This window comes from Drosophila tropicalis, unplaced genomic scaffold, assembly GCF_018151085.1.
Source record: "Drosophila tropicalis isolate 14030-0801.00 unplaced genomic scaffold, ASM1815108v1 contig_878, whole genome shotgun sequence".
Classification (NCBI taxonomy): domain Eukaryota; kingdom Metazoa; phylum Arthropoda; class Insecta; order Diptera; family Drosophilidae; genus Drosophila; species Drosophila tropicalis.
Window position 1 is genome coordinate 10,616,509 of NW_027173374.1, and position 24,966 is coordinate 10,641,474.

General features: G+C 38.6%; 8 protein-coding genes and 1 long non-coding RNA gene across 9 annotated transcripts in view; 7 read left to right on the plus strand and 2 right to left on the minus strand.

The window, feature by feature from the left end:
• Nucleotides 1-7,910, plus strand: part of Hs6st (heparan sulfate 6-O-sulfotransferase) — an 80,796-nt gene extending 72,886 nt beyond the window's left edge. The window contains exons 3-6 of the mRNA XM_068299177.1: nt 226-576; nt 642-1,190; nt 1,251-1,435; nt 6,960-7,910. Coding sequence (XP_068155278.1) covers nt 226-576; nt 642-1,190; nt 1,251-1,435; nt 6,960-7,095 — 1,221 coding nt within the window. The 3' untranslated portion in view covers nt 7,096-7,910. The remainder of the gene's footprint in view (nt 1-225; nt 577-641; nt 1,191-1,250; nt 1,436-6,959) is intronic.
• The window catches only part of LOC137583975 (uncharacterized), a 53,898-nt gene extending 38,419 nt beyond the window's left edge, over nt 1-15,479 (minus strand). The window contains exons 1-2 of the long non-coding RNA XR_011033454.1: nt 14,923-15,479; nt 14,517-14,808 (exon numbers count right to left, since the gene is read on the minus strand). This is a non-coding gene — a long non-coding RNA (uncharacterized lncRNA). The remainder of the gene's footprint in view (nt 1-14,516; nt 14,809-14,922) is intronic.
• mira (miranda) lies at nt 2,926-5,938 on the plus strand. The gene is made up of 2 exons (XM_068300744.1): nt 2,926-5,150; nt 5,241-5,938. The coding sequence occupies exons 1-2, from the start codon at nt 3,357-3,359 to the stop codon at nt 5,841-5,843; spliced, it is 2,397 nt and encodes a 798-aa protein (XP_068156845.1). The 5' UTR covers nt 2,926-3,356; the 3' UTR covers nt 5,844-5,938.
• LOC137585431 (solute carrier family 22 member 12) lies at nt 9,553-11,650 on the plus strand. Its single transcript, XM_068301201.1, has 4 exons — nt 9,553-10,145; nt 10,209-10,363; nt 10,417-11,043; nt 11,106-11,650. The coding sequence occupies exons 1-4, from the start codon at nt 9,565-9,567 to the stop codon at nt 11,648-11,650; spliced, it is 1,908 nt and encodes a 635-aa protein (XP_068157302.1). The 5' UTR covers nt 9,553-9,564.
• On the plus strand, nt 12,640-18,492 carry LOC137583970 (organic cation transporter protein). Its single transcript, XM_068299176.1, has 5 exons — nt 12,640-12,934; nt 16,414-17,162; nt 17,238-17,744; nt 17,798-17,941; nt 18,003-18,492. Exons 2-5 carry the CDS (start codon nt 16,469-16,471, stop codon nt 18,404-18,406), a joined length of 1,749 nt encoding a protein of 582 aa, XP_068155277.1. The 5' UTR covers nt 12,640-12,934; nt 16,414-16,468; the 3' UTR covers nt 18,407-18,492.
• A 27-nt stretch (nt 18,493-18,519) lies between these two features.
• LOC137583972 (putative fatty acyl-CoA reductase CG5065) lies at nt 18,520-20,545 on the minus strand. Its single transcript, XM_068299178.1, has 7 exons — nt 20,473-20,545; nt 20,172-20,396; nt 20,034-20,101; nt 19,876-19,971; nt 19,042-19,774; nt 18,762-18,972; nt 18,520-18,586 (listed from the first exon to the last, which is right to left on the minus strand). The coding sequence occupies exons 1-7, from the start codon at nt 20,543-20,545 to the stop codon at nt 18,520-18,522; spliced, it is 1,473 nt and encodes a 490-aa protein (XP_068155279.1).
• Nucleotides 20,546-21,240: 695 nt separating this feature from the next.
• LOC137583820 (solute carrier family 22 member 3-like) lies at nt 21,241-23,020 on the plus strand. Its single transcript, XM_068298959.1, has 3 exons — nt 21,241-21,955; nt 22,017-22,960; nt 23,015-23,020. Exons 1-3 carry the CDS (start codon nt 21,241-21,243, stop codon nt 23,018-23,020), a joined length of 1,665 nt encoding a protein of 554 aa, XP_068155060.1.
• A 499-nt stretch (nt 23,021-23,519) lies between these two features.
• Xport-A (exit protein of rhodopsin and TRP A) lies at nt 23,520-24,194 on the plus strand. The gene is made up of 2 exons (XM_068301171.1): nt 23,520-23,777; nt 23,861-24,194. The coding sequence occupies exons 1-2, from the start codon at nt 23,573-23,575 to the stop codon at nt 23,989-23,991; spliced, it is 336 nt and encodes a 111-aa protein (XP_068157272.1). The 5' UTR covers nt 23,520-23,572; the 3' UTR covers nt 23,992-24,194.
• Nucleotides 24,054-24,401, plus strand: Xport-B (exit protein of rhodopsin and TRP B). The gene has a single exon (XM_068298960.1). The coding sequence runs from the start codon at nt 24,054-24,056 to the stop codon at nt 24,399-24,401; it is 348 nt and encodes a 115-aa protein (XP_068155061.1).
• The last annotated feature ends 565 nt before the right edge of the window (nt 24,402-24,966 follow it).

Sequence of the window (24,966 nt, forward strand, 5' to 3'; positions counted from 1 at the left end):
GGCGACAATGGAAAATGAAAAATTAAATTACATTAAACAATTTTCAGGAAAATGTCTGCACATTTAATGCTGTTCGTAGGCACATTTTATGGGACTTCGTAGGGCATATAAGGTCTACATGGTGAAATATTATTTTCTCAATAATAATTAAAGAATATCATTGCACTTTTTTGCAAACAATGTGAATTTAAAGTCTTTTTTTATGTTGCCATTTATCAATCTCAGGTATGCGCTCTATCCAAACGCGCTGTGCTGGTTCAATCTTCGGATATGCTGACCTATAATGAGCTTCAACCTTTGCCACTTCATCAACAGAGCGGTGGCAGTTACAACAACCACAACACCAACGGCAATAATAACAACAACAACAACAACATGGGTGGAAGCACTGCAATCGCCTCGAAGGCATCACAACCTCAAAATATTATCGTGAATTCAGGACTGAGCTATGAGGATGTCCTTAACGATGATTTTCAATTCGATATGGATGGCCATGATGTGATGGTCTTTCTGCATATACAAAAAACAGGAGGCACATCATTTGGTCGACATTTGGTCAGAGATTTAGACCTTAAGGTATGTAGAACAAATCAAATATGCATAGAAAAACGATTGCAATTGCTTTTTTTTTCTCCTTGTAGCGTCCCTGCGAATGCCAGCGACAGCGTAAACGTTGCTACTGCTTCCGTCCGCATCGTAATGAGAATTGGCTGTTCTCACGCTATTCGACTGGTTGGAAATGTGGCCTACATGCCGATTGGACCGAGCTAACTAGTTGTGTGGACGTGGAGCTGGACAAAAATGAAGGGGAAACGGCGAAACGACGTTATTTCTACATTTCCCTGCTGCGTGAGCCCATCTCCAGATACATGTCAGAGTATCGGCATGTCCGACGTGGAGCCACCTGGAAGGGCTCGCGTCACTGGTGTCTGGGTCGCCAGGCCACGGCAAGTGAGCTGCCCCCTTGCTATAAAGGCAAAGATTGGTTAGATGTCGATCTGGATCAATTCGCTGGTTGTGAATCAAATTTGGCTGCCAATCGGCAAACCCGCATGCTGGCGGATCTTGCCTTAGTTGGTTGCTATAACAAATCCTCAATGCCTGCCCACGAAAGAGATCGGGTAATGTTGGCCAGCGCAAAGCGTAATTTGGCTGCCATGGCCTATTTCGGACTGACGGAATATCAAAAGGTAAATCACGAAATTTATTTTCTAAATCAATGATCAATATTAATAATATGTTTTTCCCAGATGTCCCAATATATATTCGAAGAGACATTCAACCTGCGTTTTGCCATACCTTTTGAGCAGCATAATACCACAATATCGGCGACAGCTGTACACAATTTGCGACCCGATCAGAAGCGTCGCATCGAAAAGCTCAATAGCCTGGATATAGAGCTTTATGCATATGCCAAGAATTTGCTTTTTCAACGGTGAGTTTTTTTTATATACATATGTATAGTGTTAAGGATAAACCTGATAGTCTTAACATCTTTTGCTTGAGGTCGTTGACTCAATACTCCTTTGTGGGCTTGACTAACCCCTTTTGCTATTGCCCCTTTGTTAGGATCTCATTTGTATTGACATTCCTTGCTGTTGAGGGTTTATTGTGTGGAACACAGACAAGAATAATGCCTACATGATGGAGTTTTCTATACATAGAAGACATGTGAATGGGATCCCATGAATATGATCCTTACAATAGAATGAATGTTAAAGTCAGTTTATGCATGACCAGGCATGGGAAAAGGATTGTGCAGCAACCGAGGTGTCATTTATTAACATCATTTACTATAACCACTGTGTGAAGATAGTTTCCCCATTAAGGATAGTGAATAAATCAATAGATATATAATAGATATATTCAGTCGATATTAACTTTTCAGACTTGATGTCCTGAAAAAATATTACATAATAGGCACCAGCTGAGCAGTTTTGACTAGCCTACTAGGCGGTGGTGGTTGGTTAGGTGGCAGGATCAAACAATATTCTGTGGGTATTTGAAAATTCTAATCAATTTGCTGATTTTCCATGCAATTCAATCAAATTCTACTCATTCCCAAACCCAACACTCCCCTTCTCTCACACATATGTATTTTCAACACATTTTCTTTATAATTATGCGGGCCTCGGATTTCATATCAAATTCAATTTATGCTGGCTGCCAGCTGGACTTGCCAGTTAACGGATATTCGCTATACACCAAACTCCTTACATACATACATACAGAAGAGGAAAAATATAAATATATATATAGTACGCTCTGTATGTAACTATCAGTTAAAATTGTAGACAGAAGAGACAAACACACACAGCTGGGTGAGCATGTCTCCTTGTCATTTCCTTATGAGTAAGGGAATCCGGAACCCCACCCCTCAATTCAGACATTATTGTTGCTGCCGCCGCTGCTGCTGCTGCTGCAATATCTTTGACTACAATTGCAACATTTGCGCGCGCTAAAAATACAACCGAAGAAGCAAAAACAACAAGGATTTTCTATAGTTCACAAAGACTGAAAGAAGAAGGATAGCCCGAACCAACAACCCGGCCGAATGCCGACAGTCTTGAACAAAACAAAGATAAGGATACAGAGAAGGGGGGCTAAGAAAGTATTTGTGGCACGAACCACCACCAAAATAAAAGAAACGACAAAAACAATTTTCGAAGACATATGAGCGAATTACGAATACCCTCTAAAATGCATGCTCATTTGATTTTTCTCAGATTTGTCTTCAGTCATCGAAAAAAGGATTTTTCATTGAAATCTTCTTTAAATTGTTTCTAGTATTGCAGTCTAAAGTATTCAGTGACTAGATTTAGCTTGGGTTTACCTTTCTGGGTCAACTTTTATTAAAAGAACTTATCTATATTCGGGTATACCTGCTTTTCGTATAGGGTATTCAACACCGGTCCGAGAAACGTGCGTGTACCTAGCGTTACGGGGGTTGTTTTCGCTTAATCTTCGTGTTGGCTTCGCCACACTTCGCGCTTCGCTGCAAGAAGAAGACCCTTGGCCCGGTGTTTGCCTTTGCGCCGGCGCAACTGGCCTTACCTCAGTTAGGTTTTGACAACGAAACGCGTAGGTTCAGTGTAACGGGAAAGCGGGTTATTACTTAGGGAACAAAGTATATACAAACACAGAAAGTACAGCAAAATTATTGAAACGGACTTTGTTAAACAATTTATTATACAGAATTTAACGTTGTGTTTATGTTTAATATTTGAGTTATTGTTATTGCCATTGAAACGTTATCCAAAAGTTGTTAAAATCGAGTTAAAAAAAAAAAAACATCCAAAGAAAACCAAGTTTAACTAAATTTGAAAACGTCATAAAAAAGAAAGAAAGCAAACAACATGTCCTTCTCCAAGGCTAAATTGAAACGTTTCAACGATGTGGATGTGGCCGTTTGCGGATCACCAGCTGCCTCAAATAGTTCGGCTGGTTCCTCTGGCAGTGCCACGCCTACACCAGCCGTAGCTGCTGCTGCTGCTGCCGCCACGGTTCAACCGGAGCGTAAGGAACAGATCGAGAAATTCTTCAAGGATGCAGTGAGATTTGCCTCTAGCTCCAAAGAGGCCAAAGAGTTTGCCATACCCAAAGAGGATAAGAAATCGAAGGGTTTGCGACTCTTTCGCACTCCATCGTTGCCGCAACGTTTGCGTTTTCGTCCAACTGCCAGCAGCAGTCAGAGTCACGCGGACGTGGGCAGTGGCAGTGGAGCATCCACAGCTGCTTCCACGCCATTGCATTCGGCAGCCACAACACCAGTGAAAGAGGCCAAATCCGCTAGCCGTTTGAAGGGTAAAGAGGCTCTGCAGCAGGAAATACGTCAAAAGAATGAGGTAATCGAGAGCCAGCTGAGTCAGTTGGATGTCCTGCGTCGACATGTGGAGCAATTAAAGGAGGCGGAGACCAAATTAAGGGAAGAGCATGAGCAGACTGTGTCCAAAACGGGTCAACTGATTGGGGCACTGACCGCAGAGAATCTATCGCATAAGGAAAGCAATGAACAATTGACTGCAAATCAAGGTCATCTCCATGCACGCTGCCTGGAATTGGAACAGCAATTGCAAGAGCTGCGGGAAGAGCATGAGAAGCAAGTGGAACATCTGATGGCCGAGAGTGAGGCTCTTCGTCTGGCCAACGAGCAGCTGCAGTTGGTAAATGATGAACATCTGCAACAGCAGAATGAATTGAATCTTCAATTGGTTGCCTTGCAAGCCGATGTGACCCAGGCCAAGGAGAAATTCAGTGAGGAGCAGCAGAAGACAGTCCAGCACATCGAGTTGATTGAGAATCTGCAGAAGAACAATGCCTCCTTGCTGGCCGATGTCACCCAGTTGAAAGAACAAATCGAACAGGACGCTTTAGCCTATGGCCAAGAGGCCAAGGCCAGCCAAACCGAAATGGAATGTCTGCGCGTGGAAAGGAATACGCTGAAGAATGATTTGGCCAACAAGTGTACTCTAATCCGTTCCCTGCAAGATGAGCTTCTGGACAAGAACTGCGAAATCGATTCCCATTGCGATACCATACGTCAGCTGTGCCGTGAACAGGCGCGCCATGCCGAGCAGCAGCAGGAGGTGGCCAAGGTGCAGCAGCAGGTGGAGAATGATCTAGAGAGTGCTGTCGAGCGTGAGAAGAGCTACTGGCGGGCTGAGCTGGATAAGCGTCAAAAGCTGGCCGAGAACGAGCTGATTAAGATTGAGCTGGAGAAACAGGATGTTATGGTGCTGCTTGAGACCACCAATGATATGCTGCGTCTGCGGGACGAGAAACTCCAGAAATGTGAAGAGCAGTTGCGCAATGGCATCGATTACTACATTCAATTGAGCGATGCCCTGCAGCAGCAGGTTGTCCAACTTAAGCAGGATATGGCCAAGACCATAACCGAAAAGTACAACTATCAATTGACTTTGACCAACACCCGATCCACTGTCAATATTCTGATGGAGCGTCTCAAGAAGAGTGATGCCGATGTCGAGCAATTCAAGGCTGAACTGGAATCTATTCAGTTGGAAAAGGGAGCTCTGGAGCAGAGCTATCTCACACTTCAGGCCGATACCGAACAATTGCGACAGCAGCTTAACGAAACGCAGGAGGCTCTACACACCCTGAGGAACTCATCGCAGACCCTGCAATCTGAGGTATCACTGAAGGAGTCCATGCTCCATGAATTGCTTGCCGGCGAGGCGGAAACTTTGGCCAAATTCAATAAGATTGCTAACTCGTTCCAGGAGCGCATTGATGGCGATGCTCAGTTGGAGGAATTGAAGCGCAAGGACGAAACACGTGAGGCCTACATGGCAGACATGAAGAAGGCTCTAGATGAATTTGCCACTGTGCTGCAATTCGCCCAACTCGAACTGGACAACAAGGAGCAAATGCTGATCAAGGTACGTGAGGAATGCGAACAACTCAAGTTGGAGAACATTGCTCTCAAGTCCAAGCAACCTGGAGCGGGTTGTGTGCTCACACCTAGCAAAGCGATTGCCAAACCAAATACCACAGATCTGGAGAAGATTGAAGATTTGCTCTGCGACACCGAGTTACGTGCCGAATGCGATAAGATCACCTCATGGCTGCTCAATTCCTCTGAGAAAAGTGTGCGTCAGGATAATACCAGCGAATTGAGTGAATTGCTTTCATGCAAATCGTCTCCTCGCTCCAGGACTCCCTCTACCCAGCAGCAGCATCAACGCACGCCCCGCACTCCTCACAGTCCTCGCACTCCCCGCACCACACCGAAGACAACGCCAAAGAAAACCGTGTTGTTTGCCGGCAAGGAGAATGTGCCCAGTCCGCCACAGAAGCAAGTGCTCAAGGCACGAAACGTTTAGTCGACAATTATTTAATATTTCTATGCTAAATTTATCTAATGTTCTAGTTAAGATTCGAAAAATTTCAAATATACGTTTATAAAAAAAAACCAAAAACAAAAAGCACATAAATACAAAACTGAAATTGCGTTGCATGCAACAAAGAAAAGCCCATCTTGTTTGTTCTTCGTCTTGTTGATTTCTCCCCTCCCCTTTGAAGAAGACGGGTTTTGATTTTGAAGTACAGAAACACAACCACCCTGATTGTGCCTGGGCACACGTGAAACTTCCATTTCTTGTGCACTCAATGGTAACATTCGCCGCACTCGTTCTCGTTTTCGGTCTCTTACCTCAAGCGTAACATCGAGGTAATTGTGCAGCAGCTGCGCCTGCGCCTTGAGGCCTTCTTTAAGGGTGGTGGCTGACGACGGAAGTGGAAATACCCATGCACCACCACACAAAGTAAGCTTCTTCTTTTCATTAATTGCTGTGTGTGTGTGCTCGAGGTGGAATGGGAATACGCTGCCTGACTGCCTTTGTCTTCCTTGTTGTGCTGCTTATGACCTTTGACATATTCTTCTTCTCGTGTTGTTGCCTTTGGTAAGGCAAGGTAAAGGTCTTTGCTTTTTATTATTTTATGATATGTACACACACCTATGTATGTGTATGTCTGTATATATGCCCATACAGCTGTACATGCCATGCAGCTGCATCAACAATTGAAGCAAAGGGGACAAAGGTTTTCGCCTGCAATATATATATGTGCTGAGATTTTCCTTCTTTTTTTTTTTCCTTCAAGCCAAAAAGTGGGCTGGACAGCTTTTTCTTTTAAGAAAACGAATTACAGCGAATTATTACAAGTAAGGGAGGAAACATAAGGGATGCAAGGGGGATGAATGAGCAGAAATACAATGCGCAGTTTTCCTGGTTGTTGTTTATGGTGGGAAAGTCGCATTAAAGGGAATACTTCATTTGCATTTAACTACGCAGTGAGCCAATTATATCTTAATTTACTGATCTTTAAAAATCTTTGAGAACCTTCTCAAAATACTTAGTTTGGTTTCTGTCTTAGCAGGTCAAACTTTACATATTTATCATGATTGCATAATAAACTCTATTTACATTCTTTTCTTACAGTTTTGAACGTCTGAAAGCAAAGGACACAAATTTCGAGCAACGTTATGCCAATCTGGGCAATATCTACTTCAAGCAAGGTGTTACGGAATTCAATTGGGATAGCAATCTGGAAGATGCAATCAGTACGGATCATTGAAGTTGAAACCAAAAATTAATATTTAGCATTTAGAATTAATATACTCATTAACATCTATGTTAAAGGCAAACAAAGAAACGAACTGGCGAAAGGCCAGATGAAGAAAAACAACACAAAGGACTTTAAATTAGTTATTAAGTAATAATGTTAATTAAATATATACATATACAAATATTATTTACAAAACATGCAAAATCAAAAGCAAAAAAAAACATGCAAATTAAGGCAATGGAAAGCAAATATCCATGGCTTATCTCATTTAATTCTAAGTTGAAAAAAAAAAAACATAAACCTACATTTATAATAAAGCGAAATCTCTGTGCGCGTATTCTATTATATGTATCTAAATTTAGGCGAAAACAAAGCAACTTCATCTCCAAACTAAAACTAAACCTCTACTTATAACTAAAACTAAGCATATACATACATGCACATATATATATATTCTTCTTCGCTAATAAGACATAAACAAAAAACAAACTCGCAAATACAAAAGAAAACATCACATTGCACTTATTGTAAATATATTTCGATAACTCTTCAGCCACAAATTCAATTTAATTGTAAACTGCATTTGCATTGAAAACAAACAAACAAAAACGCAACACGCCATAATTTAGTTTAACACATTTAATTTGTATGGTTTTGTTTTTTGTTCCATTTTATAATTTTTAATTTTTGTTGTTATATCAAGTGTCTCTGCAAAGCCAAATCCTCACAAATAAGTCTAAGTGATTTTCGATTCAATAAAGCATTTATATTTAATTTCAACTGTGTAAATAGCTCGAAAATGTAAAGAAAATTTCATTTCCATATATTTATTTTGTTTTCAATTGACATGAATATGTAATGTAAAGCGTTTTTATTATTATTATTAGCTGGCATAATTTTTTAAGACAATAACTAATTCGAAAACGATTGAATGCATAATTTATTTCCAGTGTGCAGAAGCAAAGGAAATCTATACAATGCTCGATTGACAAAAAGCCAACGAAAAATATACAACAAAAATATTTAAATGCCTAAAGATCGCATCCAAAAAGTCTAGAAATAAAGAAAACGAACAAGTTGCCCAATGAATCATGTAAAATATTTCAAATATTGAAAATAATTCATATGTAGCTTACCTACACCCACACTTATACATAAACAAACATATATACATAGATAAGCTAAGTATATACAGATATGGAAGGCATATTAATTGTGCCATTTTATAGCAACCAAAAAAAAAACACACACACACAGACAAAGAAGAATAATTCAATTTTCATTTGCATTTTCTCGCATAAAACACACAGAAACGAGCAAAAAAAAACAACCATAAATAAATGCAGGTCAAATTGAATAATAAATTTAATAAATAATACATTTGAAAATAAACTCTGTGTTGCATACTTTTGGGAGAGGCGATAATGTATTGAGTGTTGAATTCAACAATTTCTAGCATATTTTTTGGCGTTAGCATGACTTATATACAATTAAGGATGTTCATGGATATCCTGTTGAATAAACAAATTTCTTCCTTAATTTGGCATTTAAGGTAATTTCAAATAATGAAAGTTTGAAATTTTTAGCATATCAAAAGCTTAAGTTTTTAATAGAGGATCATTAAAAGTCCTTCCAAATCTACCGTTTTCAAAAACGCTTTCTGTTAGTCTGTTGTCCTAAACAGAGCTTAATTTTAATCAATTCAGTCAAGTTAAATTCATGTTTTTCTTTTAAATAAATGACAACTTTAGTCAGTTCATAAAGTAAAATTAACAGAATGTTAAGTTTGGCTGGTTTTAAGCCTAACATAAAGTTATTATTAGGAATATGTTAATAGGATAACAAAAATGCTCAAGTCATCAATGTACACAGTTAGCAGCATTAATAAATATTTACCGCCTAATCTAAAAATAAATATTTGGTTCCGTTCGACTTGTATATCGCATCTGCTGAATAAGTTTATAAATAGATAAAGAAAATTAAACTTTGAGCTCAACTATTAAAGTGCGAGCAATGAAATTTTCATGCAAGAACTGATTGATTTAAATCATCACTAAACACATTAAAGTCCTTGTTAATTGATTGATCTTACCTATTGAATCCATAGTTTAGTCTAGACTAGGTTTTGAAACCTCAAAAACTAAAAGACAATGTATTTGATTAGATAGACTCGGCAATTGATGACCATCTTATATTGGAAATGAAATACATTTTCCTTAAAACAATTAGATGGAATCGTTTGATTACCGCCGGCATACGTCACACAGATTTTCGAAAATTAACTAATAATAAAATCGTCAGCTAGACTCGCTCAGCAGCTGCGAACAAAAAAATAAAGTTAATATCTCCAAACTAATTTGCACCAATTTGAGGAGACGACTAAACAATAAGGTAAACATCGTTTTCCTCCCAAATGTATTATCGACGACGGAGAAATTAGCAGACTCAGTACGCGCATGTACCTCGATAGCGGAAGTCATGACTGACGCGATCTCCAGCGATTCCCTGCGACGCAAGTCATCATCGTCCAGTTCCAGCAACGATGTGGATATTGTGGATCAGATAAACGGCTGCTTTGGGCGTTGGCAATTGCGCACAATATTGCTGATCTTTCTGTGTAAAATTCCGACAGCCTGGTTTATGGCTTGCATCATCTATACGGCGCCCTATCCACGCAAAGGCGAACTGGTGTGTCGACCAGCCGGCTGGAATGCCAGTCAATCGCAGGAACTGCTTGAAGAGCATAATGAGATAAATACCCTTCTGTCAGAGGAACGAAGCACAGATCGTCTATTCAATGTGGATGTATGCAGCGCCTACGCTCTAAGCTTGACTCAAGGATTTGTGCGACGCTACGGGCAGGAATGGAACACCAGCTCAAGGGCTGTGGACTCCTCGCATTTGCCTTGTGAGAAAGTGGAGCATACCACGGCCTACAAGTCTTTGATCACTCAATTCGATTTGATTTGCTCGAGACGTGTGCTGGTTGCAGTTACCCAATCCTTTCATGCCTTAGGTGCTCTAATTGGAGGTCTATTGGCCTATAAAGCTCTCAAGCAGTGAGTATTTAACACTCGAAATAATTTGAGCGGCAGATACAAATTCTCTCCTTATATTTCCAGTATTAGTCCTCGACGTCTGATGCTCTATGGGATGTTGGGCCAAATTTTCTGTGGTAATCTTACAGGTTTGGTGGATACCTATCAACTGCATGTCTACTTTCGTTGTCTCACTTCGGTTTTCTGCGCCTTCATGTATACGGCCGGACAGTTTATATGTAAGTCAAGTTGACATATCCAAGACACGAACCTAAATTTTCTGCACTTCCAGTAAATGACATAACTTCTGGTCAGGCACGCATTTTGGTAATAACTTTATCGGAACTCTTTTGGTCTATTGGTCTAATTCTACTACCGGCTATATCAATATACTTTGACGATTGGAGCTATCTGTATGTGGCCATATCATCATCGCTTTTTATACTCGTCTGGCTACATCGTTGGATAGCAGATGCTCCACGTTGGTTGTTACGCCATCAGCGTATTGAGGAAGCATTGCGAGAACTGCTGGAATCGGCTACCTACAATGGAAGAAAAGTGCCCCTGACTTTGGATGTACAACTGACAATCTATGCCAAGGATTTGGAGTCAGAAGATCAGAAAAAACGCAGTTATTGTGGCATCTGGGATGGTGAGACAAAGCGAAGTCAATTGATCTACATTCATTGCATTTGGGGCTGCGCCTTGGTATTATACAATATTATTTTACTTATGATACGCACCTTGGGCAGCGCTCAGGTGCATGTAAATACTGCAGCTTTGGGATTTGCTGAAATGATAGGAGTATTTGTGGGTCTTTATTTTATACTATACACCCGGAGACACTGGAGATGGGCCGGCAATCTCATGATAGTGGCAGGAATTTGCACATATTTCGTATGGCTATTGCCGCAGACCGGTAAGAATTGAATTATTGCTAATGATTAGAGTGTATTTTAAAAAGTTTTTACTTGCTTTCAGCTCGCAACTCGAGACGTGTGGGACTGGAACTTTTCTTCTGGTTACTCCTAAAGTTTGCCAACTCTGCTTCAATAGCCGTGCTTACCACTTGCACCGGCGAAATGGTTCCGGCGGAGAAACGTGTTTATTTCCTACTCTCTGTGATCACCTTTAGTCGGCTTTGTCTTGTCCTTAGTCCTTTGCTTACCACTTTGGTGGTCATTCATCCACTTGTACCTATCACAATAATTGCCACTCTGGGCTGGCTATATGGCTTGGCTTTAAGGCGACTCAATCGATACTATTGGAACACGGAACAACCGCATATTGATCATGTTCCCACTCCGAATACATATCGCCGCAATTCGGCACTTATATTGAGACGCAGAAGTTCCACTAGCTCTGAAGTTAGTGGCTTTAGCAATGAGTTACTATCTAATTTTGAACATAATCTGGCTGTTAGTATTGCTGATATATGGCATATTAATTTTAATCCCATCAATGAAATGGAAGAAATAGAATTAAATGAAGAAGCTGTCAAATCGCGCAGCTTGGAAACAATTTAACACAAATTGCAGCCTAGAAGTAGGCAAATGATTGTGATCAAAAAGAAAATTTAGAATTATAACCAAAAGAAATCCTCAAGCAAAATAAAAACTATTTAAGTTGGTTATCATTTAATAAACTTTTCCTATTTTCAAAAACAAAAGTTCTTACGTAATTCATAAACATCCCCATTCCCTCATTTAATTTTCAAAAATTTTCCAACAAAATTAACAACTAGAAACTGGTTTTTATAACTCCGCTAATACATCATAAAACCAGCCTTTTTCCATTTCTTTCAATTAAATTTAGTTGGAGGTCGGTGGTTTTGCGGAATTTCATCATAAAGTTGAGTAGTTGCTGCCATTTTGAATAAAAAAAAAAAACTCGCACGTCATGCCCTCCATATGTTAATTAAGTTAAATTGGAAATTAATATGGAGTTAGCAAAAATTAAACATGTGACAAATTCAATTAGATCCTGAACCACAATATTCAGCAAAAACTTAAGACCAGACCAAACAAGTAACAAATTAATGTAGGCCAACAATGCATCGAATTTGTCATTGACCAGAACAAAGTGGACTATAGCCACAGGTAGACTATAAAGATTAAAATAGAATATTGCACAAAAGACACATTGCAATCTAAAGTACTGAGTATTGATAACTAATTTACTCAGTTCCTAGTCTAGCCCAGAGAGTCTAATAAAGGGCTAAGCAAACGAAATAAAAACTAATACCATTAGAAATCTAAAATATCGATTACATTAAAATTAAATATTAAATGGGTAAACAAAAAAAAAAGTTAACGGAAATGAAGTACCAGCCAATTGCCATGCGTTGTCTTGTCTTGGGCTTTGACAATATTCGGAATACATCAGTTCAGCTACAGTTCAATAGATTTGTTTTATTTTCACTATTATTATTATTATTTACGCAAATTCATTAAGAAAATTAACGCCTCGAGACGCTCCGTCGTTGTCTTCGTTCGATTGCCGTTCGATTTGGTCGTCAGTTGCCATTTGATTCTCAACGGATTGGGACGCGTGTGCGCGAACTGGAACTGAAACTGAAACCGATTGTCGCCGCGACGTGCAAATTGGAAAGCAATCCATATAGACAATATTTATTGTCGCTTAATTAATTTATATTAATTTGTATGCAATCAAACAGGCAAACAGAAAATTCAGAAAAACAAATATAAATTCAAGTGAGAATGAAATGCAAGTGAAGTAAAACGAGCAACCAAATTATGCCTTGTGCTTTCCGCAGTCTTGTTAATTGAAACCAAATTATTATTGAAAATGTAAGCAATTTAATTTTCAATTGGATCAGCTAAAATGTATTTTTATTTTCTTTTGTGTTTCACATAAGTTTATTATTTCACAGTTGAATTAAAAAAAAATATAGTCAAGTTTGACATCAACCTAATTATGATCTTAAAGTTATATAAGCAAACTATTAGCTTGAAATCGAAGATCTATATCGCAATGTCATCTGAAGAAATATATGTTTTTATGTGCTTTATAATACAGTTTGATCCGGGGTATAGATTCACCCTATTTGACTTATCCTTTTTGAGTTTTAGAATTTTGCATAAAGTTTTCAAGTATTTTATTTATATTTTTTATGGTATTAAAGAGGTAAATCAAAACTTTTGTCAAATCTCAAAACTCAAATTGCTCGGTGTGATGCTCTCTTTCAAATTTAAGTGGAAAAAATTTGCCAATTAATTTAAATAAAGACTCTTGGAAAAGAATGTGAAATAGTCTTATTCTTAATTCTTAATGTGTAATGCTTTTTTTAACAATTTTTATTGATCAGCACTTATTTAATCAGAATTGCATACACAATTATTATTTTGCTGAGTTCTCACTGAATTTGCCAAATTTTGCTACCAAGCTTATTTTAAATAAACAATTAAACCCGTTATATAGATCCACAAACTACGAGATAATATACAAAATCTCGACAATATTGAATATGGAAGAGAAAACTTAACTTTCCTTCACGAACAGATGGACCTTGAACAGCTATAAAATATTGTGGGTTCAAAGAGAATTACAAATAGAAGTACTTATAGAATAAGTAATGGTACTTATTTATATTTAATAGCCTTCACTACTTTGACATTCTTTGATATATTTGAATTGCATAATCCATTAGTGATGCATTTAATAATAAACATATTAACAAACAAGTCAGTCGTCAAAATGACTAATTACACGACCTGCCCATGGAAATTTGAAGTCAACCAACAAATGAGGAAATTGAGATTATTCAATTTTGTGTGTGTGTGTGTGTGTATGCATGTATTGGCGGACCAGTTTTCACCTAGGCATTTAGCACCACCTGTTAAATTTCAAGTTAAAATATTTGCTGAGCAGGTGACAGACAGATATCGATATAGAGACATAACTCCGGTACGATGTGGATCTGAAGACAATGCCAGATTAGCACCTTTTTGGTCAATATTCCACTAAATACACAAATATATATAGAGTTTTGCCAATCAATCAAGTAAATATTTTCTCATAGTGATCCTACGAGCACCACTTCAAATGAATGTTTCGTATCTTTAGTCTTTGTTCAATGTCTGCTGATTGGAAATAAAATCAAATCAGATAATCGACTGATATCTGTATACTGATAAGACTTTGATTTCTGTTACTACATATATAAGTAACTGTATTATCTGATTAGGCAAAGTCGAAGAGAATTTTATTAGATAAATTTATTTCTTAAATAGCGTTAAGAGATCAATCAGTTTTCAGATGAATTCCGTCTGAAATGACACATCCTAACGTTAAAGTTAAAGGAGTTGAAGAATTGACAGGCTTCGGCAAAAACTAAAATAAAAGGCAAAACATATAAATTTCTTTACTTACCCTGATAAATACATTGAACCTTTGACGATGAATGAGCCGGAGAACCCAAACGAGTCGAATACGTACGCAAAATCCAAAATAAAATTAAATAAAGATGCTGATCTAAAGCACTGATAGCAGCAGAGACTAATGACCCAATTAGAATGCTTATCCTAAGAGCATATAAATCGCGTCGTTATCAAGATTTATTAAGTGTTTCCAACTCCTTATTTCTTAAATCAAAAATGCACTTAATGGAATTTGGCAACCTGTTTTGAAATGGGAATAAAATAATAATACTGAAATAATAATACTGAAATAATAATAATAAAATAATAATAATAATAGTAATTGTGAAATAATAATTATGAAATAATAATAATAAAATAATAAGAATAAAAAAATATCTACGAAAATATTTACTTACCGTTACTTATTTCGGCACTGCAAAAATGGCCGCCGACTACCGGCGGGGGCAACGCACCAACAACGACTGAAGGGGCTCCCCTCATCAGCAGCTTCTTTTATATGCATCATGCATGTGCAAGAACCGCTCTCTCCCACTCTGCTGTAGCCACTCTCTCTCTCACTTGCAGTTAGTGCGAACATAGTTCTTCCTCTTTTTTAGTCACTCAGCGCTATCATAGTACGCACTCCCACTCAATCTCACTCTCATTTACATTTAGCGCGAACATAGTTCTTCCTCTTTCTTAGTCACTCAGCGCTATCATAGTACGCACTCCCACTCACTCTCACTCTCACTTACATTTAGTGCGAACATAGTTCTTCCTCTTTCTTAGTACGCACTCCATCTCTCTTCCTGCTTGCAGCTTTTTTTTCTACGCATCATGCAAATGCAAGAACCGCTCTCTCCCACTCTGCTGTTTTTTTCTTTCTGCCTCTTTAGTCGTTCTCGGTAACATTATCTTGTGTGGGAGAGATGAATAAGTGGTGGGAAGAGAGAAAGTAATGTTATCCCTCGCTTTTGTTTCGATTGCCAAAACGTTTAAAGTTCTAGATAAAAATTTGATTAATTTAATAAATTCCATTGAACATGAATTAACTCATTTTTAGTTTTATTCTAACCTGTAGAATTATATCTTGGATTTTAAGTTAATATCACATTAACGAATTATTTTAATTTTAATCAAAAATCTATCTTATAGCTTTAGGTCCAATCCATTAACTGATCAGACTTTCGAGTTAAAATTATAATACGTATACGCCACCGATCTATATTTTCGATGATAGGTGACTTTATTTGATGACAGTAATTAGTCAGTTGCAATATTTATTCAATATTAGTTGGAATAATAAGAACTTAATTGAGCTTTATGTAAGTCTAATATTTAAACAGCTTTTTTCTTGTGAAATGCCGTAGGATTTTTTACTTTCTAGAAAACTTTACAGAATGAAAACAATTTGTTTTAGCGATTTCTATCTAAATTGCTGATAAAAGGAATGAATGAAATTAATTCCTCGTAAATAATTTGAAACTAATTTAGATTAATGTAATTAAATTGCGATTAACTTTATAAAAGGGTTTCTTACTTTTGTAAAAACTATTTGTCACACCTTTCATAATTATTTAAAACCCAGTATTTGGCATTTGGTTTCCGACTCAAGTTGAGAGATTCTTTATAAGTTTTTCTAAATGAAAATATTTGCTTTACAAATAGCTTAGCATATCGAATATACCTATTCCTTTGACAAGTGTATGACTTGAGCTTGTAAAAATCAATGAAATGAAATATTTAACCACAGACATGTGAAGTATTCGAGTGATATTCAATGCTGTTTCCATCTGCTGTCCGACAAGCGAATTCAATTGATATCAATTGATTGAATGAACTGAGACAAAGGCAGTTTGAGGGACAATTGGAATTGTAAGAACTGACAAATGTTTTCCATTTCACAGAATGAACCATTAGCCCTGGAATAAAACTTGGTATATCAAAACCCCCCAAATCGAAATGGCCAATCATTCGCCGGAACGTGCTGAACCGACACCTTCTCAGACACCAAGCCCACAATTAACCCATCGCCGTCACAATTCCACATCACAAAATGACAGGAATTCCATCAAACGAGTGGCAAGCCCCACTCCAAGTGGCAATGATATTATTGGTGATGTTGTCGGTGATTTCGGGATTTGGCAGTTGAGAACTATATTGATTATATTCCTGTGCAAGATTCCTGCTGCCTGGTTTATGGCCTGCATCATATTCACAGGACCAGAACTCTATGCTGGCTCTGAGTTCATCTGCGATACAAATTACTTGGATGCTGGAGCAAACTCTAGCACGATCTCTAATGATCAATGTTATGTGGTGGATGAGATGACAGGCAGCAGAAGGGAATGCGAACATTTTATTTATATATCAGATTTCGATTCTCTGATTATGAAATTCAATTTGGTTTGCCTGAGAGATATATTTGTGGCTTGGACACAATATTGGCATTTGTTTGGTGTTCTAGTTGGAGGCGTTGTGGGCACCAAAATGATGATCAGCATTAGCCCAAGAAGCACCTATTGTGTGGGTGCTGTGGCTCAGATTGTATGCGGAGTTGTTACCGGATATGCCCAGGATTTCAATTTGCATTGCGCCTTTCGTTGCCTCTCAGCTGTGTGTTGTGCCATTATGTTCACAGCTGGTCAGGCTATATGTAAGTTGGATCTACCATAACTTTAATATCAATCTCTATATACGCTTCTATATATATATATATATATCCCTTCAGTTGCCGACATCACAAGCGGTATACATCGCATAGGGGCTATTATTTTATACGACACTTTCTGGTCGATTGGCGTCATTCTCTTGCCTGGTCTTTCCTCATTCTTCAATAGTTGGTCTCTGATCTATGTGGGCATTACGTTTCCCACAATTATGTTGATATTTCTACTCTACTGGACACCTGACTCACCGCGTTGGCTACTTCGTCATGCTGTCGATCGTTATTCAATTGACAATGTGGAGGAAATTATAAGGGAGGGAGCTAAGATCAATGATCGTAGCTTTAAGATTCCACCAGATTTTCGTCAGCAGTTGGAACAGCTAAGTGAGACATTGAAAGCCCAACCAGCTCCACCTCCATGGAAGGAATTGTGGACTGGCAAGCGGGCCAAGACCCACATGATAGCTGCTCATTTGGCTTTGGCCTTCTTTGTCATCAACTTTATGGGCATGCTTCTGAATATACGTTCATTTGGCCGAGATTATCTAGTGCCCAATACCATTGCCATGGGTAGGAATTCCCACAGAATATCAAAGAATGCTTTACAATGATTGATTTTTTAGGATTCTCTGAGATTGTCGGCTGTTTCCTAGCCTTACATTTCACACTCAAACATAATAAATGGAAATGGCAATGTGCTGGCATCTTCAATATACTGGCTGGTTTCCTTGGCTGCTTGGGTTGGATCTGGACAGATGCGGATAGCAGTAAGTACACCCAAATACTCATTTCTTAAACTCTACCTAACCTTCTGACTCTTCTTCTTAGTGGATGTCGATGTCAAGGTTACCCTATGGATGATTATAGCCACCATACCCAAGGCAGCTGTTTCCTGTGCCCAATCCATGTTGTTGGCTTGCATGAATGAAGTGATGCCACCGAATAAGAAGCAACTCTTCGTCTTTTCCGTAGTCACCTGGGCTCGTGTGTGGTTGCTATCGGCGCCATTCTTCAATGTTCTAAAGAAAATTGATACGGCCCTGTCTCTCACCTCGTATTGTGTATTTAGTATTTTGGGTGGCATTTGCACATCTCTAATCCTAACGCCCAGGACAAGTGTTTCACCTGTGGTGCCTCAGTTGGTGGTGGAGAACGACAAGAAGGAGCAGACATCGCCGCTAAACGCTCCAGTTTGGACCATAGAATCGGAAGTGAATAATACCAGGTTATAGATAAAATTTTAATAGATTTGCCAATTGTATATGCTTTTCTTTCTGTGATTAGTTTAAGATTAAATGCGATTAAAATGTGAAACAAAGTTTATTGATCCTTTAATTAAGTATGACTAAAATATGAGATAAATAAACAGCATATAGAAGCACAAATGAAGAAATATCCAAAACCAATAGATTCTAAATGAAAACAAAAATGAGAAAAGTAAAGATCGGTCAAATGAAATTCAATTGAAAAGCCAAACAAAAATTGTTTTATATAATTTCTTGAGAAACTTTTGAATATTATAAGCTATTGTAAACAATTTTGGTGCCATTCAAAGTAAATGATATAATGTGGTTTCTTGACACTTACCTAGTAATCATCCATTTGTTTGAGTCCACTGTAAACTTCTCTTTGTGTAAATATTTATTTATGCCTATCATATGACGCCTCACATAGTCATCATAATTCAATTCATCGAGATTCCAATAGAGCATTGGAAATGTGCCATTCTCGATGATATCCTTGAAATAGAAGCGGCTGCTATTCTTAAAGATCCATTCGTTCAACGAAAAGAAACTGCCTGAAGAGATTAATAGAAAACGATTATTATAAAGATGTCACTTAATTCATAAGGTCTAGAGCCGAATACCTGCCAGACACGCCTGACGAAACTTCTTGGCAATGGGCGTAACCATACGCCTTTTTTGCCTTAGCACTAGAGTCCTCAAGTCCATTAGCAGGGCGGGCACAAAATGCAATAACCAGACAGCCAATTCATGTTTTAGGGCATTGCGACGATATTTGAAATTGGGAAACATAATCATACGTTTGGTGGGATAGATGCGAGACCATTTCATGGTCAGATCACCCAAACGCTGCCAGGTTATGGGATTGGTCACTCCCGAAGTGGCATTACAGATGCTAATGCTGCCCAATTGAGCCTTGTGGATCATCATGATCATGGCATTTACCACAAAATCTACAGGGATGATGTCGCATATCAAATCCTTATCACCCAATATGCTGCTTATGCCGCCTTTGCCAATTTCCATCATTATGCCACTTATGGCCTGAATATTGTCAATCCAACCGGGATAGGGTTCCCGGTGAGCTGCTGTCACAATCGAGGGTCGCACAATCACAATGGGGACTATATGTCTATAGGAATTGACTATCTGTTCGGCTATGGATTTGGTAAATGTGTAAGTATTCACATGTGGTCCTTTTATATAGCCGGCCAGACGATTAAGATATTCTTCGGGTATTTTACGTGTGCAGGTAAGAAATTGTAACCAATCGACTGGTGGCATTGTCGGATAGATTTTCTCATCGACATATTTACGACCTGGATTACAATAGGCAGTGGAAACATAAAGGAAACTCTGTAGAAGACAAACAACACACACACACACAATAATAATAACATAATAATAGTCTTTGGATTTGTTTACTTAAAGTATTATTTTGCACTCATCGTACAAACCTTCAATTGTTTCATATTTCTACAGAGTTCCAGCAAATTGTAAGTGGCCACCGAATTGACACGAGCTGCCACTTTAAGGCATTCATTGAAACGCACCTGTAAAACGAATCCCATTTACTCTAAACTTGGCCCATTCACAATCCAGCTCAATCACTCACCGTTGCTGCACTATGGAAAATAATATTCACCTCGCTGCACAGCTCCACTCTATCGGAGGCATTCAAACCTGTTGAAAGTGGAAGACACTTGACGTCAAACACACACACACACAATTTTCACTTCAAAAACTGACTAACCAAAATTATCATCCTCAATGTTGCCAGCAAAATATGAGATTTTCTTCATCCGTTCGGGATGAACTTTGTGTAGACGCTCGAAAATGCTATTCCTTAGAAAATCATGGAATCTCTGTTCAACTGGTATACCATTTTTAGGGCGTATCAGCATATATATACGTTTGATTTGTGGAAAACTCCATAGTAACTTTTCCAGCAGAGCTTTACCCACAAATCCAGTGGCACCTGAAAAACAAATATACATTTAATAGATTCCTGATTCCGGATTGGAGTTTTATTTATTTAGTTGCATTTGTATTACCAGTTATAAATACCACTGAATCGTTATAGACATCCGAATTTTCCTTAATATTTTGCACATTGGAGTTATCCATGTTGTGGCCACTTTGCTGCCGCAATTGCAACTGATGCAGCAGCAATTGAACACACTTTTCACCATCAGCAATGCAGCCAACAGGCAAGCAGGTTGTTTGCTTCCAATGAAAGTGAAAATGAAAAGCAACTAGACGGTCCTAGAAAAACAAGTTTTTTCGCCATAGAGTTATGGCAACAACAAACTTTTAGACGTAACAGTTTTTCTTCCATTTCCATTACATCATGTAATAATAATTTGGCACTGTTTCATTTCTGGTTCATGATCAAAGTTAAGGAGCAGATGCAGGGCAGTCTAGAGACCTAAAAAATTTCCATTCAAGTTAATCTAAATCTATTGTCAAAACATAGAACGTCAACTAAACTTACCTTGCCTACCTTTATTTCAATTGGTATTGGTTTTTATTTGTATAATTGTTTAACAATAATCACATTCAAGTTACATTTATTAATAAAGTCTGGGCTAGTCAGTTCGATTGTTGATTCATTCATTTAGGATGGGGGGGACGTGTTTGTATTGGAGAATTGGCCAAACAATTGGGACGTCTGATTAAATTTGATTAGCGACGATATCGTTGGGTCGTACAAGATCGAAGCCCTCTGTCACGTTTACTTGCTGGAGTGAGACTCTATGCTAAGTAGCAGTCATGCTGTTGGATTGGCAGTCTCAAGACGTGGCAACTAAAATTCCATAAAGATGTCGGAACAATCGTATATTTCGGATACGCCCAAAGGACGACGCCTCTCGCCCATACCAGATATAATGGCACAAATCTCACATATCTCCACCAATACAGATCCGGAAACAAATGAATCTCCAGTAATCTCGAGAAGAGACAACTCCCATACGGAAGAGGATATTATAGCCCATATATTGGGTGAATTTGGTGTCTGGCAATTGCGTTCCATTTTGATTATTTTCCTGTGTAAAATACCCGCCGCTTGGTTTATGGCTCTGATTATATTCACTGCCCCAGAGATCTATCCTGGCGAGGAGTTCAATTGTGATACGAGTTCCTATGGAGCAGCAGATAACTGCACCGTTTCGGTAGATCAATGCTATGTGGTGGTGGCCTACGGGAACTCCAGCTATGCCATGCGTCAGTGTCAGAAGTTCCATTATGTACAGAAGTTTCGTTCACTGATCATGGAATTCGATTTGGTGTGCCTGTGCGATATATTTGTAGCCTGGTCACAGTATTGGCATCTCTTTGGCATGTTCATTGGTGGCGTTGTGGCCACCAGATTGCTGCGTGTGCTCAGTCCACGCAGAGTTTATGCCACTGGCATTTGGGCCCTGCTGGGATGTGGCCTAATCACAGGACTAGTCAATGATTTCAGTTTGCATTGTGCCTTTCGCTGTTTGTCAGCAGTTTCCTGCTCCTTTATGATCACCGCTGGACAGGCTATATGTGAGTGAATAATGAGACTCTACGGGTATTCTATAATCTATTTGGATTCCTTGGTTTGCAGTCACAGACATCACAGCGGGGAAACATCGTCAAGCTGCTCTTTTGCTTTATGATACATTCTGGGCATTGGCTTTGATCTTTTTGCCTGGCATAGCATCTTTCGCTCACAGTTGGCGTCACATTTACTTGGGCATCACCTTGCCATCAATTGCCATAGTTATTCTCCTGCCCTGGACACCAGATTCACCACGTTGGCTGCTTAAACACACCAAGGACTCTCGGGACACAGTAGACTTGATTTTGCAGGCGGCTCGCATCAATGATCGCTTATTTAAGGTACCCAAAGATTTACCCCTTCAGTTAGAGCTCCTACGAGAGAAACTACTAGCTCAGCCCCCACCCGCACGTTGGCTAGAGTTGTGGCGCGGCAAGAAGCGAGTTAAGCTCCATATGATGGCCACTCACATGGCTCTGGCCACTTTTCTAATCAATCACATGGGTTTGCTTTTGAATATACGCTCTTTTGGCCGGGATTATCTTGCACCCAATACAATGGGCATTGGTTTTGCCGAGCTTTTGGGCTGTTTTCTGGCATTGCATCTGACCTTCCATCACAATGCACATAAATGGCAATGGTCAGGAGGCTTCTGTATTCTGGGTGGCTGTGTCGGTTGCCTCTGCTGGTTCTTTAGTGATGTGGAAATGCCTGAGGTATATGAGATTTTATTATGGATGATTTTCGCCGCCTTGCCAAAGGCAGCAGTGTCCTGTGCCCAGTCCATGATATTGGCTTGCATGGGAGAACTGGTGCCGCCGGAGCAAAACGCTCCATTTGCCTTTTCGGTGGTAACCTGGGCAAGAGTTTGGCTACTTTCCGCCTCATTTCTTACCATGCTAAAGCAGCTTTATATAGCCTTGTCTCTGACTGCTTTCTGTGTCCTGGTTATTCTGGGTGGCCTGTGCACTTGTTGTTTGGTAACGCCGAAAAAAGAAGAGCAGAAAATTGTTAGACAGACTAACCAGATATATCATCATAATATTTATAATACACATTTGTAGGTTTAAATAGTATAAGTTGTTTAGTTATTACAATTATTTAAGCAATATTTTTGGCCTCCTTTTATAAGACTGAGAATGCGTTCCAGTAAATCATATCATTATTACCAAAAAGTATGCAACAACAAAAATGGAGATTTAAACGAAAATTGAAATATGGCTCATCTATGGTTTACTTTTTGGTCTAGATTCTTTTTAATGTCTTATTTTGAATGAAAACCATTTCTTAACCAATGTGCCAGCCCCTCATATACATATGTAGCTTTTCAGGTGACACAAATATAATAGGCACACATACATACATTAGCTGACTAAATATCCAAGCGCATTGCTCTACTAACAACATATTTTTCCTCTTTCCATCCTCTGTTCTGTGCCTCTTTCCCTGTCGCCGTCAGGTGAAAAAAGGCAAATCAATAAAATAGAAACCATAAAATTGCACAACTAACAAGCGATGACGACCCAACAAATGGATGGTCTGCCTTGTTCTTGTCATTGTTAAACGAGCAGTTGGCAAAGAAGGACGACACCAAATTGACAATTCCTCCATTCTTGGAGGCCATGAAATCCAAGAAGTCTGCCTTTGCCCATTCATCGACTGGCTACGGCAGGCAGAAGCATCACAAAGGACACGGTCATACACACTCGAACAATCAAAAGGACAAATCCGAGCCAAAGAAAGAGCCGAAACCCAATCTAGATGTTGAGAAAGAGGAGGATAAGGATTTAAACTCCGGTTTTGGTGACTATTTGCGCACACCGGAGGGTCTGTAAATATATACATATAATGGTTATAAATTGAAAACTAAAATTAATTTCAATTATTACTCCTTTTCTTCTCCTCTTTAGCATTTGAGATGATGAAATTATTTGTCTTTGCGAATACAGTAATGCTAATTGTTACCATGGCCTGGCCACATGTCAAGCAGCAATTCGTATGGCTTAATGAATGGTGGGCAAACTACGAGCATTACCAATAAAACAAGGACAAGTCAAGCGAGCAAAGTACCTAGAAGTAGTAGAGTTAAAGAGCGACACCAAAATGGTTGGCCCTTTCGTTCAGGGCATGTTTCTGATAGGGATTATCTATTGGTACTCCAAGGGTATGATGTCGATGATTAATGATTATTATCGTAGTGAATTTCAACGTAAATTGCAAACTGAAGGTGCTGTCAAGCAGCCAGCCAAGGGCGAGGCACCCGTTAATGTGGATAACTTTATGGATTATGTCAGGGAAATGGATACGCCCCCTGACCATCATGAGCACGAGAAGCGTAGGCAATTAGTTTGGAGACAGGACTATTCGTTTATATTGCTGCGTTTCCTTGAAATCACTGGCTCTTTGCCAGCACTTGAAGTCTGCTGGAATGGTTCCAGTTCTGTAAGTTAACCAAAAGCTAAAAATAAACAAAAATTATATTTAATATTGCATTGCCTTAAGTAAAGTCTATAAAATTTCCTGCTCCAAGTGGGAGGTGTTTTCTTTTATTGCTGAGTATATTTAATATTGTATGTAGTATGTACTTTTTAACATTTCATTCAATAAACTCTATGAATACCATGCAAATATATAGTTAAATAGATGTATTGTTTTATATAATGTGTGATTGTTTTTCTTTTTCAATTTCGGAATATTTCAATTTGGTCTCTTTCCTAATGCACTTTTATAAGTATTTCTTGAAGATCAAGCTCTGGTTTTAAGTCAATTAAGTGAAAGAGGCTTAAGTAGTAAAGATATGATAGAAATTGCAGTAATTGAGTGAAGAAAAGAGTTAATAATTGAGTGATAAGCTTCTTAGATCTGTTCATTCATTATATAGTTATATCAGGTAATTCACGTTATGGCACGATTTCTAGCAGAATCAGAAAATAATTTATATATGTATGTTTGGAAATAGATATTGGATTGATTTTTGTAAATATTCACGAGTTGCATTCTATTCTAAATTTTACTT

What these genes read in the sequence shown, in the direction of transcription:
- LOC137583820 (XM_068298959.1), top strand. Translation starts at nt 21,241, where the DNA reads ATGTCGGAACAATCGTATATTTCGGATACGCCCAAAGGACGACGCCTC. An exon ending in CACCGCTGGACAGGCTATAT is followed by an intron (nt 21,956 to 22,016) that starts GTGAGTGAATAA and finishes CTTGGTTTGCAG; the next exon opens with TCACAGACATCACAGCGGGG.
- LOC137583972 (XM_068299178.1), bottom strand. Translation starts at nt 20,545, where the DNA reads ATGGATAACTCCAATGTGCAAAATATTAAGGAAAATTCGGATGTCTAT. An exon ending in CATTGAGGATGATAATTTTG is followed by an intron (nt 20,102 to 20,171) that starts GTTAGTCAGTTT and finishes CACTTTCAACAG; the next exon opens with GTTTGAATGCCTCCGATAGA. An exon ending in GAAATATGAAACAATTGAAG is followed by an intron (nt 19,775 to 19,875) that starts GTTTGTACGATG and finishes TGTCTTCTACAG; the next exon opens with AGTTTCCTTTATGTTTCCAC.
- LOC137585431 (XM_068301201.1), top strand. Translation starts at nt 9,565, where the DNA reads ATGACTGACGCGATCTCCAGCGATTCCCTGCGACGCAAGTCATCATCG. An exon ending in GCCTATAAAGCTCTCAAGCA is followed by an intron (nt 10,146 to 10,208) that starts GTGAGTATTTAA and finishes TTATATTTCCAG; the next exon opens with TATTAGTCCTCGACGTCTGA. An exon ending in ATGGCTATTGCCGCAGACCG is followed by an intron (nt 11,044 to 11,105) that starts GTAAGAATTGAA and finishes ACTTGCTTTCAG; the next exon opens with CTCGCAACTCGAGACGTGTG.
- Xport-A (XM_068301171.1), top strand. Translation starts at nt 23,573, where the DNA reads ATGAAATCCAAGAAGTCTGCCTTTGCCCATTCATCGACTGGCTACGGC. An exon ending in CTATTTGCGCACACCGGAGG is followed by an intron (nt 23,778 to 23,860) that starts GTCTGTAAATAT and finishes TCTCCTCTTTAG; the next exon opens with CATTTGAGATGATGAAATTA.
- mira (XM_068300744.1), top strand. Translation starts at nt 3,357, where the DNA reads ATGTCCTTCTCCAAGGCTAAATTGAAACGTTTCAACGATGTGGATGTG. An exon ending in CGCAGACCCTGCAATCTGAG is followed by an intron (nt 5,151 to 5,240) that starts GTATCACTGAAG and finishes AACTCGTTCCAG; the next exon opens with GAGCGCATTGATGGCGATGC.
- LOC137583970 (XM_068299176.1), top strand. Translation starts at nt 16,469, where the DNA reads ATGGCCAATCATTCGCCGGAACGTGCTGAACCGACACCTTCTCAGACA. An exon ending in CACAGCTGGTCAGGCTATAT is followed by an intron (nt 17,163 to 17,237) that starts GTAAGTTGGATC and finishes ATATCCCTTCAG; the next exon opens with TTGCCGACATCACAAGCGGT. An exon ending in CTGGACAGATGCGGATAGCA is followed by an intron (nt 17,942 to 18,002) that starts GTAAGTACACCC and finishes TCTTCTTCTTAG; the next exon opens with TGGATGTCGATGTCAAGGTT.
- Xport-B (XM_068298960.1), top strand. Translation starts at nt 24,054, where the DNA reads ATGGTTGGCCCTTTCGTTCAGGGCATGTTTCTGATAGGGATTATCTAT.